Here is a 16,375-nt window from a genome sequence, read left to right as displayed (position 1 = left end):
TTAACAGTATAAATGATTATTAGACTATCACATTTGGGCGCCTGATACATGAACAGAAACGGTAATTTTGCACAAACAGGATGTGTTTTTACAAAATCATGCTTTTTAATCAGTACAATCTCCACACATGTTTGCTGATAATGAGAAAGCGCAGCTGTTTTTCTGCATGTACACACAGATTAAACTCAGATAATACCTCTAAACTGTGACACTCCAATTGATCCTTTCTCTACTTTGATCTGGTATAAAGTCATTACAAAAGTTTCACTAAGTTATGGTTTCAAAATCCCTAAAATTTAAAGTCCTTTTAATGAGATTTGAGGAAAAATACGATTATGGACAGATTTCTCTCTCTTTAAAGTAGGACATCATAAGTAAAAGTAACAACATGATTATGTGCTTTTTTTTTACTCAATATTGTAATGTTTTGCTTTATTGATGATATCACGCTTTCAGAACATGCCATGCTTGGCCAAGCTTTGCAATCTTGATTAGTGACGTTAAGGTGGAAAGACTGAGAAGTGCTCCACACTGAGGGGTTAATGTCAGCAGGAATGTCTCGGTTTCCTATCCCTCACTCTCTCTTTTTCCACATTGTGTTCCCCAGACTTTTCTTTTTTTAAACAGAGCAAGTTTTTATTTTTTTTAGGTAGTCCTCTATTCTAGTCAGTGAGTCAGCCATGCAGTCTGCTTGTGGTTTAAACCTCCCCTGCCTCCGTTCTAAATAAAGTTGTCCACTCTGCTGTGAAGCCACTAGGCTGGGCTGTACCACTGTGGAAATGGGAAACGATGGCTCACTATCAGTAATCCAGGACGATGTATTCCTGTCTGTCTCTTTGTGTTTGATAGTAGGAGACAAGGCTGTCCATCTGAGGACAATAATTAGTTCACTGCATATATACCATCAAATAAATGAATCCAAATCTGAAGTGATTTATTCATTACCAGCAATAACCCATGAAGTAAGAAGTAAATCATCATACAAATCAACAGGCCAGAATATAGAATCCGACAACTTTCACTTGATGTCCTCTAATCTGGGCAAATGGCATTTAAAATACTGATAAATCAATTAGTTTAACTTTTCTGGATATTAAATGCTTAAAAACTAAGTTCATCAACTATTTTCTGGTCCATAGATGCATGCAAGGCTTTGATGCATCAATGAGAATACACTTGTAATTCCTCCAATCCAGGCACGGAGCTAAAGGGGGGGGCTGGGGGGATGCTACCCCCCAAACCGGGCCGGATGGAGGCCCGGGCCTGGAGGTGCCAGGGAGGGAGGAATGGTTTCAAGTCATTGAAATATGTGATTATAGAGAGAGAAAGTGAGCCCTCGCCTGTTGAGAAGGGTGTATTTAATGTTAAATACAACGCCCCCCCTCTCCCCCCCTCCCCGCTCAACAGTTTCAGTTTCACTCCACGTAAGGGGCCCGGTGATTCCTTAGGGGCCCGGTGATTGGTTAGGGGCCCGGTAATTGGCCCCGCCCCCCAGCCCGACGCTGACTTGTTCCGCTAGTGCTCCAATCCTTGTTGCATTCATAATACTAACAAGACACAGGCTGTTTTAAATTCTTTTTGATGTGTTATTGTCCAGAGGCAAAAACAGATAAATTTGCCAAAATTATCTGATAATTAGTATCGGCAAGAAAAAGGTCTACAACCATTTCCAAATAGACAGGTTCGATGACAGATGGAGGTTGATGGCTCAATATGAAAAACCAAAACTACCTAAAACATACATTTACCTTTTAGACAGCTCTGAATTTATTATAAATATATCATTAATATGATAAACTCTGTCTTCTTCCCACAGCAATAACTTCCACACTGAAGAGTGTTCTTGTTAGCACAGTCACTCATTGTTTAGCCTATTTCCATACATCATAACATGCTATGAAAATGTATTTGCCCCCTTTCAGATTGGCTCTTATGTCATCCTTAAATGTTTCAGAACAAAATTATTTTAATATCAGACAAACATTACCGAAATTTAGATAATCATACCAAAACAGCAAGGCCAACCAACTTTTCACAGTAAAGTGCACACTAGCATCTTAATTAGTTTGAAGTTGTTGTTCAGAATGTTTCATATAATTGATATGCCTAAAATTGAAAGTTAATATTTGTGCTTTTATACCAGTCTTGAGCCCATTTCTTAGACTGAAAGCGCCTCAGTTCAGGGGTTAATAAAGGTGTCCTGTGTGTTGAAGTGCAGCCTGGAGTCACAAACTTCCTGCTCTGTATTTTGCTTACCTTTTCCCAGTACAAGGTGTACCTGTGTGCCCAGAGGGAATACATATGCAGTAAGATGGAATTTATGGAGTTTAAATAAAAATAAAAAAAAGAAGCTTATTTATCTTATTTATGTCATAATCTCTCAAAATATTTCAATGAAAGTTCTTCAGGGTTAAGAGGTTTTTTATTAAGTAAGTATGTGAATTCTAAGTTGGAAACATGTTAATGCCTTCATTAGTAGACATTTGATGTATTGTTTTGCATAGGCAAGAAATTGAGGAGAAAATAATACTCAAAAATTTCCAGAACTTCCAGAAAATCCTCTTAATCCTCTTTCCTTTTGCAGAGTTATGCAGCATGCGCTTGCGTTCTGCGCAGATGACTCTTGAGAATAATTACTCTTTAGCTGGAAAATCATCTGTCTTTAGGTCATGATATACGTCTGATTTTAATCAGCTGGAGCCGCAGGAGATTCAAGCTGTCAAGCGGACACTCTGTTCTGCTCTCGCTCACTGTTGCATAGAAATACAGAGCCGGTTTTCTCCAACAGTTAGCCACAAACCCTTTTACACTTCATCCCTTTGACTTCATTAGTCTGCTCCATCTGCAAAATGTTCCTCTCATTTTCCATCTCTACTCTATTTTTACTCTATTTTATTTAATTCTACTCTCCATTCAGACCCTGCACTCCAGCTGTCAAGAGCCACGCCCTCCCCCGCTCATTTGCATGCCTGTATCTGATTGGCCGCTCAGCTGCCAGAAGGAATGTGTGCCGGCCTGCAGCACTGGTGTGTGAGAGAAGGAAAAATACCCTTCTGCTCTTTTATTGGGAGCTATAACTGTTCACTTCTGGGTCACATACACAGTTAGAGTGTGTAGCTTAAGTTGAAGCAAAAGCAGCCACATGCCACAACATGAGGCCTTTTTTGTCTTAAATCTGGCAGCCGGAAATACAGATAATGACATGATGTTTTCAGCATTCAAAGAGGTGTGATATTGTTGTAAACTGGCAGAAAGATCAACCAATCGTAGGCTTTTAAATACATATAAATTCCTTTGAGTACAGAAAGAAAATACAATATTATTCAAAGGATTTGGGTTGCGAAAAACATTTCAAGTTAGAGAATAACTGATTTTAAGTGACAAATACCCGGCGTTTGGAGTGCCCTTGTGGAACAACAACCAATATTAGTCGCTCTGTTCTTGTTCAGAAATACTTTTATCTGTAAGAAAAAATGTTGAAAGAATGCAGGGAATGTTCCAAATGGTTTTCCAAAGCTTAAAATAATGACACAATCTAGGAGTAATTTTGGGGGGAAAAAATGCAGCTACACTGACTGAGCTATATTAGATTTCAAAAGAAAAGGTTTAAGTATGGTGACGGTGATGTTGTGGGCAGGAAGAATCTCCAGTAGCAGTCAGTCTTGCAACGAATCGGATGAGGCCTCTGACTAAAGACTGTTAGTGTATGATAGTGTGTATGATAGTGACTGTCATGACATGCGAACAGCTCTTTAGTCAGGTAGTCACAAATGATATTAAGAATCTCTTTTATCAATGGAGTCCTGGCAGCAGAGATATTCCACAGTAATTGTCCTGGATGTAAGCAAGCACTGATAATCCACCTCATTTGATTTTGCTGCACCTTTTTTATCTTGGCTTAAAAAGCTGAGCAGCGAGACGTTGGAGTTGGGGATGTGATTCTTGCATGTCATAATCTATGGAAGACATTGATTGCTTTTCCTCCGTCGCTCTCGATACTTTGCCTCCTTTTCTTCGACTCTGGGATTTGGGGTCACAGTTTAGGCATTATTTCAGCTATTGAAATGCTAACTGACAACTGAATATTTCACATCAATGGAGCACACTTGAGAACAATGTGCAATTGTTCTCAAGTGTGATGATTAGATGAAATGACATATTGCTGAAACTGTGGCTCAGAGTGATTCTGCAGAAAGATATCAACGAAGAAAATGGTTCCACAGAAAAAGGAAGAATGCTTCATAATACTGTTGAGCAATCACTACTTTAGATGCCTCGAGTTCTGGATCTCGTGTTTCCAGGTTATATTTCAAGCTGAAGTCAGGAGGGGGGAGAAAAAAAAAATCGGCCAATTTTTTTTACATAATCAGCAGGTCAAATCTAAAATATGGCTTTTTCATTTTTTCTGTAAAGGCATACATTCAAACCGACATCACTCCCTGTTTTTACCACTTCGTCCTTTTAATATTATGACTTCAGTCTGGTAATGAGACTTTACTATTGTATTCCTATGACTGCATTATTGTAACATTGATTTTATTCTTGTAAAACTAAAAAAAAAAAATCATAGCCTGAGCCTTATATTTTTGGCATAGAGTTGAGCTGAATTCAAAGTCAAAAATAAATAGAAGCTGTAAAACACGCTTATCAAACAAGATGGCCGCCCTGGGTATGCTGATATCACTCTGAACTACGCATCTCTACTAATGTCTCAGTAATTTACTTTATTCCTGCTTTTCTTCATAAGAAAAATCTCATTTTCTGAAGTCTGGGCGCATATAAATCTGTTACTTCATGGGTACAGACATGCTGGAGGAACGCTTCACTCATTTCTGTTGGTCTCCATGGATTAAAACTCAACATATCTTTTCTTTTTCTTCACCTGAGCCAGTAAGAAGGAGCTAAATGAAAGGAGAGGGTTGAACACGGTTAATTACAGGCATAAAAGAGTCACTCTCTGCATTTATAATTACCTCGTGCATATATCTTCCCTAGCTCCCTTTGTGCGGTTTTACATTTCACATCCCTCATCTATAATGACACCCATGCTGAAGTAAGCTACAAAAAAAAAAAATACACCATTCAACACCAATTTTCTCCCTCTCCTGTGGAGAGAGGAGGTGTTTCAGGTAATAGTGGGTCCAGTTTGAACTGCATCTGCTCACACTGACAGACTTCTCAGAATGGTTTACATTGTAGATAAGCAAACAGTTACAAGGAAGACACTGCAACATTATCTTCCTGTTGCATTTCCCAGCACTGAATGTAAAACAACCTTCTGCCTGTTGACCTTACAAGATAAATAATTTGATGTTTTGACGCAATTCAGAAAGCAAGTCATTGAAGTGGTAAAAAACGACTTCCTAAAGAAAAATATTCACACTCGGTGTGATGTTTTTGGTAGTCGTGCAGACTGAAGCCCTTTTGCTGCTGCACTAATTATAAGATCTGAGGAATGTTGGGGTCATTTTTAACCGTTGCTTCACAACAGTGTGAAGGTGCATGTCTGCTTTACCGCAACGTGAACCGTAATCACATCTATCTGTGTTGCAGCTGGAGCCCGACACCCAGGACCTCACACGTACCTCATTTAGACCCCTTGAACTTGTTTGGATCTTCTCACAAGGTTCTCAGTTTGGATCTCACTGCACCTTCCATAATATTTTTAAATATATTGGAAGAAATGCATGTTTTAGCAAGTTTTTTTTTTTCCCCGTGAAATAATTGCATTGGTTTTGCATAAGAGAATATCACTCAAAGTACCAGCAGCGACATGTTTTTAAATCTATTTTTCTTGTCTGTATAGGTTAAAAACTGTCTCTTTAATATTTCCATTAAAAAAAAGCTAAGGTTTTATGCTTTTCTTTATTTTAAAGTCCAACAATATAAATAAAGTAGTTATTTAAGAATGCCAACACATTTCCACGAGTGAATGTTTGTCAAATATTAAGTTATGTTACATTTTCAGCTCTATACAAGATTTTATAAGCCTCACCTACGGTGAAAATGGCTCTTTGAATTGTGAATTGCTGAAAAAAAATCAGCAAGGGAACAAACATTCCTTTGTTTGTTGTTAGGATCAATATCCTGCAGGAAGGAAAACATCTGACCTATATTTGCTATTTTACAGGCATTATTCATTAATTGTTGAATGTTTCAGCACCTACACAGCATGGTGCTGCTTCCCCTTCAGTAAATTATGTTTCCCTCCACCCAACAGCTATGCGCCATGTTTTTCTTTTTGTTTACCTGTCCCTTTAAATCGCAGTGAAACAGATTGAAGGTCTTAATGTGAAACATGTAAATAGTTTTGAAGGGTAACGCTCGCCTTGCACATGTCCAGGCCTGAGCGGGCGTAGCCTTCGCTGCAGGTGAACCTGAATATGACAACTCAGCAGATGGATCGCATGGACCTTTTGAACCCAGGTGAATTTAGCTAAAGCAGGAGCTCCAAATGCTCCTGAGTGGCATTAATCTTCCTCTACAGCTACAAAGTTCAGTGCAGCCATTTGAGCTCTACACAGGGGCTGACACTGTTTGACTCATTCAGCCTTTTTAAGCTAATTTTAGACCAAATAATTGTTCCACTTATAGAAACTTACTCTGCCTTTTCTCCCTTTCTCTTATTATGGCCCCAATTAGGAAACTTTCCACTGTTTATTTTTGAGTCCATGCTGTCCTTAAGTGACCCACATCCCCAGAAGAGCACGGTTTAAGGTCGCACACCTTTTACTGCACATTTAGAGCAGCAGGATTACAAGGCAGCTCTGTCGGAATAAACGCACCACTCTTTTATGTGGGCGTTTGTTTATGAATGAGCGCGCTTTCGCGTCAGCAAAATGTGTAAATAGAAGCAGCTTAACGCAAACTAATTCCTCAGACTCACTTCTGAGCTCCTCAGTGACTCTCTGGGGTCACGTTTTGATTATTTAACTGAGCATCTGTGGCTTTTCTCCCCCGGTGTCTGAGCTGGCTCCGCATGTTTTCCAAAAGCAGCTGGACGTGTCCCAGAGTTTCACCACACACACCCACGACATGGTGATACAAACACACTCACTCACTCACTCACACACACACAATGTGATAATGTGTAAATGTTTTCAGGAAGGCCTTCCTGAAAACACTGACACATGTTGGTGCAGCTTTAATAAATGTAGAGAGCTTTTATTGGTAGATGCACCAGTCAATCAGATCAGAAAGGAACCGTTTTCACTTGATTGGCTGCAATCTATTATCAACAGGTCTAACATTTATTTTCCATTCATGAAATGCATCAAAGCTAAAAAAAAAAAAAAATCACGTAGTCATTTTCTGATTTATGAAGATCTTAATTAAATACCACATTTACAAGTCTTTGTTTTTTTCTTCCTGACGACAAGTTATAGTTAATGGTCCAATAGACGGAGTGAATACTGTACTTTATGAGAACTGAATGGTAAATTAATGCACATCTGGACAAACAAGTCTCTGTTTTGTTTAAGGAAACTGTCACTGAGTGTTAGAAAATATCGTAAATGTTTGCTTTTAGCCATGAAACATAATGGTTTTCTTGCAAATGTACAACTGTTCGACGTCAGCGACTATCTTTTTACTATAGACTATAAACTATTTTTCTATTAAATATATGAAATCAATCTATAAATGTGAATTTGTTTGCACTCCATTCCCACATTATTATTATTTTTTCTTTAATATGCAGTGGACCCAATACTCACATCATTGGAAACAAAAACTTTTAGATTAATTAGAAGTAAAAAAAAGAGTAAATTTGAGTCAGACTTAAAGGGTTTTTAAGTAAATGTAGCTAAATTGAATTTTGGGAGTGAAAGCCAGCAACAGAGCTTTCTGACTCTGGTTTGCTTGTGTGACAAAGCCCTTTAACTTTGCACATGCAGTAAAAACCACTAAACACACATCTGTATTTATTATCCCTGATTAAGTTTTATCATCGCCTCTGGAGAGATGCTCGCCTGCTCTGACACTTCTGGTTCTCCTTGGTGAAGAGATTAAGCTGTCTTCCAGGAAAGAAGCATGTAAATATTTTTTTTTGTACATGCTGCTAATTAAATCAAGTTATTTTTGTCACTGTCTGTCTAAGGAGCCTCTAAGCAGAGGGTGTTTGGGTTCCGACCGACCCATGTGTCTGCTTTGGTTCTGCTTTCTGCATGTTTTCTGAAGAGCGGGGTGACTCATATTGTGTGTGTGCTGATCTGTGTGTGTGCGAGTGTGTAAACCAGAACACCATGTCGTCTTGAGCTTCCCGAGCACCATCTCCCAGCTCAGTGACTCATTCATCAGAACAGAGGATTAATCTGTTGATGCTGTTTTCGCCAATTGATTGACTCTTCATGGCTTCAACGGCGTCTAGATTGTCATTTTTTCTGGCACTTAGACATAAAATGTTACAGAACTGAAAATATGCGTTGATTTTTAAGTGCCGTTTTACCGATTGTGATGTTTTTCATTAAAAGATAGTAGATTTTGTCTTGTAGTTTTAAAAAGCAGACAAAATAAATATGTTTTCTGTAAATGTCAAATAATTGGTTAATTAAACCCAGACAATAACCAGAATAAGAACAAACACTAAAGATTGTCAATAAATATAACCTTTCAGAAGTTTAAGTAATGACGGGAATGAATTTAATATTATTTTAGGTTCTTTATTACTGTTTTCTAACTGATTTTTTGCCAAAAGCTTAATGATCATGCAACAATAACCAATATTTTTGCCAGAATAAAAATGATTTGTTTGACAGCCGTAAGTGGATTTAATATAGATCTAGGGAATTGTATATTCACACAAGCTGGGAAAGTCTTTTTGAGTCATTTCTAAACAACGTCAGCTCTGACAGCTGATTTGAAGTACAAGTTATTCAGCAGTGTTTCAAGTTGGGAAAGAAAACCGTAACCGTATCTGTCGGATGAGTAGAAATTGTGTTGCGGCGGGAGGTCAGGGTGGAGAGAAAGGTTGGAAACACCGAGAGTGAAGTCTGTCATATACTGGAAACTACTAGAACATCAATATTACAATCGTTTTGGTTAATGCTAAGAGCTCTACAAGTAGCATTTATACTCATGCTCTTATTTTGAAGTCGGTGAAGAGTGTTTATGCTGCGGTTCCATTGCTAAAAAAGTTACTGCAAGTAACTTTTTAGCTAGCAATGCCCACGGTTGATGTTTAGATTAAACAAGGTGTGGTATTCTAAGAGGTGGTAGCATCATGATGATATTTAATTACCTGTAGTGATTAGATGGTTGAAATATAAGCAAAAATATATGTTCCATCAGGACAAAGTGGCAAGTGAGTGGCATGCATTCATTTTCCTTGATGCAGACTGGTTGAACCCCGAAGAGCATTGAAGATAAGGAAGGCTGTAGATGTTAGCTTCTGCCGTAGTGCTAAGACAACTTCCACTGTGTGTATTAATTCACATTAAGGTATAATTGGTGTTTTAAACTATTAAAATAGGTGGTAACAAGCATTTTAACTGTGGATCGCAAATATTTGCAGGCAGTTGTGGTCTCTAACCCTCGCGAATACCTGTGTAAAATAAGCTACAACAACATCTGACTTCAGTTTGGGATTATTAAAGTACTTTTGAACAAATACCGCAAAGGGATTTTCAACAGCCGTTGTTTTATTTGGCAGAAAACCATGTAGATGCACTACTCAGATGAGATTAAATTTAACTTCTTGGGTCTATATGGAAAAAGCTTTGCGCCAGAAAACCAACACTGGGAGGATCATGCTGTGTTTTTGATATGTTGAGATAAAATCATCTGTACCAAACTTTGCCGTTTGTGTGTTCCAGCCTTTTTCAGGTGACCAAATGGACGACTTCAGCAGTGAATTATTTAACAGTTTCTTCGACGACCATCTGCTAGAGCGCCCCCTGTTGACAGATAGAACCTCGCCTCTAAATATCGACATGGACAGCAACCCAGGTGAGTTCAGTGTAATCAAAAATTTGCATATCACTACAACAAAAAAACCAAGTCAGATATTAAAATGTAGCGGCTTAATGACTCATGAATCTCCCCAGTGTATGTTGTAATCTGCTGAAAACACATCTTTGATTATTTTGGATAATGCAGCATCCAGTTGCCTCACATTACAGCCAACATTTTGTGTAAAATTCCACAATCATAATTTTTAAAAAAAAGCCACCTCTCTTAGGCAGATTTTGAAACTCTCAACCACATTCATTTCCTTTGTTACTGGTTTATCTGCTCAGTTATTGTACCACAGGTCCTCTCAGTTTGTCGAAACTGTCATCATCCCACTGGTCTGCAATCCAAGCTGATCATTTCAAATCAGTGTCCCTGTCAGGTGTTGCCATGGTCACAACAAGAGGGTGGGGAAAAAAATGATAAAAATACCTGAAACAAATAAGATCACTGTAATATGTCTGAAGAAAATATAAAAACCTCACTGCAGGATCTGGAATCAAACACTGCCAGATGAGCATGAACGCTTCCGCAGATGAGATCAAATTTGCTCGGGCTGAATTTAAATGTGCATCCTGTCAAAAGTTCTGTGATGCATTCATCTAAAATGATTATCTTTCACGCCGGACGCATGGACGCATTTATGAATGTCAATGAAACATGCCTTACGTACAGCATGCTAGCAGCTATAGGAGTCTTGCTTTGGGGGGCTATAAAAGTGACACAGTAGGGTTATGAAGTGCCTTGCAAAAGTATTTATACCTCTTCCACTTTCATATGCTAAAACATAATTGGATCTGATTGGGATTTTATGTGCTGGGCCAGCAAAGCAGTGCATTAATGTGAATTAAAACCCTAAAAAGCAAGGAATGTTGTCTCTGCTGCCTGAGTATTTAGTTGTTAGCGTACAACCACAGTCTTCAGATTAGTTACTGCTACAGGAGATCCTTCTTTCTCTTTGAAAATACTTGGACGGCATGAGTTATGACAACACTTAGTTTGCCTTTGGATGACAAAAGTATTTTTTAATTGAGCTGAATGAAATTTGGAGAATGTTTTTATCTAAAGTGACAGGCAAAAGTTTGCTTTCCAGACAGAAATAAGAATGTCTGAATTTGAAAATCGATGTTCGTAAATACTCTTTAGCTGTTTTGCAATTACACACAGCAAACATTTTAGCAAAATGTGGGTCTATAATGACAATTCTTGTGGTTTGCACAGATTTCTTTTTGTGAAAAATGTTCAAATCAAGCATCATTTTCCCTCAGATTCATAATTATGACCTTCTTCCAGTTGGTCTGTCACATTAAACCCTCATAAAACATGAAGGTTGAGGTTGCGATGTGACTACATGTGGAAAAGCTCCAGGTGTATGAATAATTTTGAAGGCTCCGTTTGTGCTGTGCGCCTGCTTCATTCTGGTTGGCCGTCATTAGTGGGTCCAACGTGAGCGCATAACGTCAGGGCTCCTGAATTAAATCTTCATTAATGTCAGTAGATGTACTGAACACTGTTCCATTTTCCATCCTTCTGAGAGGGCCTTTTTAATCTCACAGATATCCAAGCAGAGCACAGCTACTCTTTGAGTGAAGACTCCGCCCCCCAGAGTCCGGCCCTGTCAATCAAAATGGACCAAGAGTCTGGTGGGTCAATGACTTTGATATTTTCAGAATTTGTGCCTGTAGATTCAGATAAAGCTCCAAAGCTTCATGCTGATCCAGCTTATCTGGGTCCGACTTAGATCAAATTTAAAGCGATGCCTGCCTTTTTAAAGGGGAAATCAAGAGAAACACACAGTAGATTCATCGTTGTAGGTGCTTCTTTCCCTTTTCTGAGTCATCTCCAACATCTCCTGCAGTCATCTTTTGTCTGTCTCTCAACCCACATGTCTTTGTCACCGTGTTTTTGTCTGTTTCTCCGTTTGTCCTGGGGATCCAGCTGTCTGAACAGCACGATCCCAGACTGAGCAGCTCTCCTCCAGCTAAGCCCTGCCCACCTAACACACACGCGCATAAACACACACAGACTGACACAATACTACGACAAGCATGTGGTTTTAAGTCTGCAGCTGTGGCTGTTGCCAAAGGAAACTCTCTTTCTCTCCTCTGTCAGGTTATCTCACTGTTTTCCAGCTCTTCTGGACTTCTTACTCACCCTTAATCCAACTAAATCCACGTTTTTGGTTCGAGTATCTGCTATCTGCTCAGCCAAAAAGACCACATTTGGCTACAAAACGGGTAGCTTGGTAAAACATCAGCTTTGTAGTTAAATATAAAAAAGATTTAAAGATAATATTTTGTATGTTTTTCTTTAGTTTAGTGCTCAAGTGTGCAGATGCATGACAGACGGCTCCACAAATCGCAAAAAAACAATATTTTAGTACCTCTTGACAGCAACTGCAAGGAATTTTATTTGGATTTTATATTGCCAATAAGAGAAAAAAAATGAAAACTTGTGCAAATAAAAATCTGAAAAGTGTGTATTTGTTTCCAGTCTCCCCGAGTCAATACTTCACTACATTACGCACTATTTAGAGGTGGTCCATGCAGTTGGTGTTTCCAAGGTTCCTAAGGGTATGATCACTTTGCAAGGCACTTAAACGTTTTTGTTAGATTTGTGATTTAAACCAACTACTGCATTGGCATCAAAAGCATTTTGCATCCTAAAATGAATAAGACATTCCTCTCCAGATTTGTGTCAGCCTGTAAACTTAACATGTACAAGTTGCTGCCAGTTTTGGAGAACTTAATCTCTTGAGAAGCTCGGCCCGAGCTCGAGAGGAGTTAAGGATCCTTGTCCTGTTTTTGTTGCCAGACTTGCATGTAGCAAGAGTACTAAAAGCAGGAGCTGCTGCTGCTTATTAGTGAGGATGAATCAGATTAATTAGACACCTACGGATGGTAGAAGATCTTGACCTTTCAGAAGCCCAGTCCGCTCTGAGCAAAAGGGATTCATTATGTATTGGAGATAAGAGAGATCTGACAGTGGGCTGTGGTGCTGTTTAACAAGGATTCAGTTTTGAGGGAAATAAGTTACCTTCCTCACACACGGACAAAACGGCAACAGATACAATTTGGCAAATTTGATTCGATTGTTAAATCCTTCCTGTTTGTATTTCACAAAATGATTCCAACATCACAGCATTTACTCTGGAGTGTTGGAAAGGATGTTCAGACCATTGATTCAGGAGGAGCCGTGTGGCTCATGGAAAATGCATCCAAATCTTTACCCAGTTGCTGAGGGAGTCATAGCACTTGTTGTTCACTCCACATCTGTTTTGTTGATCTGCAGAAGGATTATGACCCTATCCCCGACAAGGCATTATGGGGGAGTATGGAGTATCTGGGATACTTTAAAGGTTATTCAGTCCTTGTTCAATTCAATTCAATAACACTTTATTCATCCCAAAGGAAAACTAAATGTTGTCATAACTCGTATCATTCAAGTATCTTCAGAGACATAAGAATCTCTGTCTGGTCATATGGTTAGAAAGTCGGGCAGAAAGATGTTGGCGAAGGGGAACATCTTCACCAACATCCCGCCCATTATGATCTCTCTGGATCCATGTATCCTCCTTTTCAGCTCCTCTGGGATTTGGGGCTGTAGGTCAGGAATTATTTTAGCTTTTGATATGCTAATCAGCTGCTCCCAATTGTAAAAAATACTACGGTTGTGCATCACAACAACTGTATGAAGTAAAAAACAAAAAAAAAAAAGAAAAGAAAAAATCTTTCCAATGGCACAACATCCAAAATCAACACCTCAACAAAAGAAATGATGAACAAAAGTCTAGAAAAAGAATAAATCAGAGCCAACCCGACTGAACTGCTTCAACATGCTGCTACTATGAGCAGCATTAATCTAGAAAGACTCTGAATGACCAAGCAAGAGCAAGAGTTGTATCCACATTCAAGGGATAAAGTCAAGCTTGTTCCCAATGTGCACTGGGCTTCATCATGGCTGAGGGTGTAGTTGTGGAGAGGAGGGTTTCTGGTACTTTTTCCAAATCATGCTTTTCTGGTGGCATCATCAGGAAATGTCCTGATGATGCCACCAGAAAAACATGACTCTCAGCATGCACTGAATATCATCCAAGTGGGAAGCGGCTAGGAGAGGAGTCTGAAGTCATGGGTCCCAATCAGACAAACGTGGCTCAACTATCTTGGTGTCTTGTTCATGAGGATGGAGTAGGAGCTAGTTGGACTGGAGTCTTGTCTGTAGTAAACAAGCAGTTCCCAAGTCTAACAAGGATTGGTTTACTGGTCTGCCTAAATTCTGACCAATGACCATGAATTTTGGATCATAACCAAAAGCAAACAAGCAGCTGGAAAGAGGTTCCTCTCTAGGTTTACCAGGCTCATCCAGAGCGCTTCTTCGAGCTCTGGATAAGCTCAAAGAAGAGTTATTGCTTTTCCACATCAAAAGCAAGTAGTTAAGGTCATTTGATTAAACCTCCTCGTCGAAAGAGGCCCCTGGATAGATCCAGAACCATTCTGGAGAGACTGTATGTCCCTTCTGGCCTTAAAACACCCTGGCATTCCCTGTAAAGAGCTGGAGTATTACAGGGTTCATAGATGTTTGGATTTCCCTCTTAGAGATGGGATGGATAAATGGAAAGACCTTTCACCAATATAATATTGTGTGTTTGGTGGCATTGCTCTTCTCAGTGATATCCTATAATATTGATTATTTTTTTCTAATAGCTATTTTCTCCTCTCAGCTTTTAGTCGTAGTAGGCGTTTCTCTCATCCAGTCAAGGAGACGCTGAGCTCCCACTGCGCTGATCCATCTAATGTTTTAATACTACAGTCTCCCAGCTGAGATCAAACAAAGTCACCACCTCTCCTCTATTAGCCCCCCGTGATGACTGCCTGGAGCTTTGCTTATTAACAGTTTTCTTACCTTTGCTTTCAGCTTTTTACCGGCACAAAAAGCTTCTTGTACCTACAAAGGAGTCCCATAAACTGGTTAGAGGGAAGTTTAAGCTGCAGTTTTAATCACCAGCAGCAACTTTTACAATCGCCCAACACTGGACAGAACTACTGAAACAGGAGGTGTTTATTTAAATACAATCTCTTCCTTCTCTAGTAGTAATCTTTTTGGTTTTAATCCAACTTCTTGACCTTAGTGATGGAAGTTGTTTCTTGTGCAATGGGAGCCTTGCATGGAAAATTAGTTTTCTTCTGCATGAAGCCTCTAGTACTCATTAAAAATGTCATAGTGAGTTTCCAATCTGGCCCTGGCTTAACAAGGGCAGAGAGCTTAACAAGGCTGAGGCTAACAGCAGGACTGGCCTCATTAGCAAAAGCTTCTGTGGCGGCCTCTGATAAAGAGCACGCAGGCAGCAGGTAGTGGTGCACCGCCACCAACAGAGAAATTCCTCTGAACGTCAAAAATTATTTTGCTTCCCATTGTATTACCTTTATAACAAATCAAAGAAGCTATTTGCTTAATAGCAAATTAAGATTAAGATTAAAATTTAGTTATTATCACTACAATATAGGGATCTGGTAAATACTAGCTTCTCAGACAGGGTTGAATTTTATCCCTACTAATTGGTTTCGGCCAAATTAATGAGGTCAAAATGTTGCCATATTAGAATCCTAACTAAGAAGAACCAGGTGCCTTCAAAACATTTTATATACATGTATTAAAAATGAAAATGGTATCGAGCATCAAGTGTTTTTCTTAGTAATAGCATCAACACTCAATAAGCTTCACATACATTGTGTGAAGACAATATAATGGCTCTAAAGACACCACAGACTTCATGGTTCTTGGTCGGTGAGGCGTCACTTACAAGGAGACATATAACATGTCTGACAGAGCACTAATTCTACTAACTCAACATTTCGTTCAGAATTTCCCTTCAGGCATGACCCAGTGGGTTTATGGACACAACGCCACAAACCTGATGAGTTGTTTTGATTTTAACTGTACATGACTCGTCATATTTGAGCCTGATGTTCTCAGTGTTTTTGCCTGAAATAAACAACAGATGTGGAATTAACGCAGCTGATGGTAATAAAACCCCTCAATTGTTTCCAGTATGCATCTCCGAAATCCAGTTATTGTTTTGGCAGGCTTGAGGACAGTGTTCCTTTCTGATACTGACACCACACATTGCAACGCTGAGCTCGCGGCTATTGACTTCATGTCAGCAGGAAGTATCCACAGGGACTCATTTTTAAGATGGATCCTCACATTGCTGATCCCTGCGGTAGTGATGGACAGCGTTAACGTTGACGCACGCCGCACACATGCACGCGTATACACAGAGCTTGTAAACTTGACAGCGTTTTACCAGCAAAACGTTGCTAGGAAACGAGGAGGCAATTAACGTGACGTTCAGGAACTGCTTGCACCTTCAGAGCCTGTTTGTTGTCTGCATGTGTGTGTGTGTGTGTGTGTGTGTGTGTGTGTGTGT

At 39.3% G+C, this 16,375-nt stretch overlaps 1 protein-coding gene across 2 annotated transcripts in view; it reads left to right on the top strand.

Annotated features, from left to right (window-relative positions):
- The window catches only part of creb3l1 (cAMP responsive element binding protein 3-like 1), a 31,767-nt gene that overhangs the window by 2,213 nt on the left and 13,179 nt on the right, over positions 1 to 16,375 (top strand). Inside the window, exons 2-3 of one of the 2 annotated variants that reach the window (XM_007572264.2) lie at positions 9,813 to 9,945; positions 11,505 to 11,591. In XM_007572264.2, coding sequence (XP_007572326.1) covers positions 9,813 to 9,945; positions 11,505 to 11,591 — 220 coding nt within the window. The remainder of the gene's footprint in view (positions 1 to 9,812; positions 9,946 to 11,504; positions 11,592 to 16,375) is intronic. The other variant, XM_007572266.2, reaches the window with a different exon arrangement.

Source organism: Poecilia formosa, unplaced genomic scaffold (genome assembly GCF_000485575.1).
Source record: "Poecilia formosa unplaced genomic scaffold, Poecilia_formosa-5.1.2 Scaffold297, whole genome shotgun sequence".
In the NCBI taxonomy this organism is placed as follows: domain Eukaryota; kingdom Metazoa; phylum Chordata; class Actinopteri; order Cyprinodontiformes; family Poeciliidae; genus Poecilia; species Poecilia formosa.
This window is presented reverse-complemented; position numbering and strand designations above follow the sequence as displayed.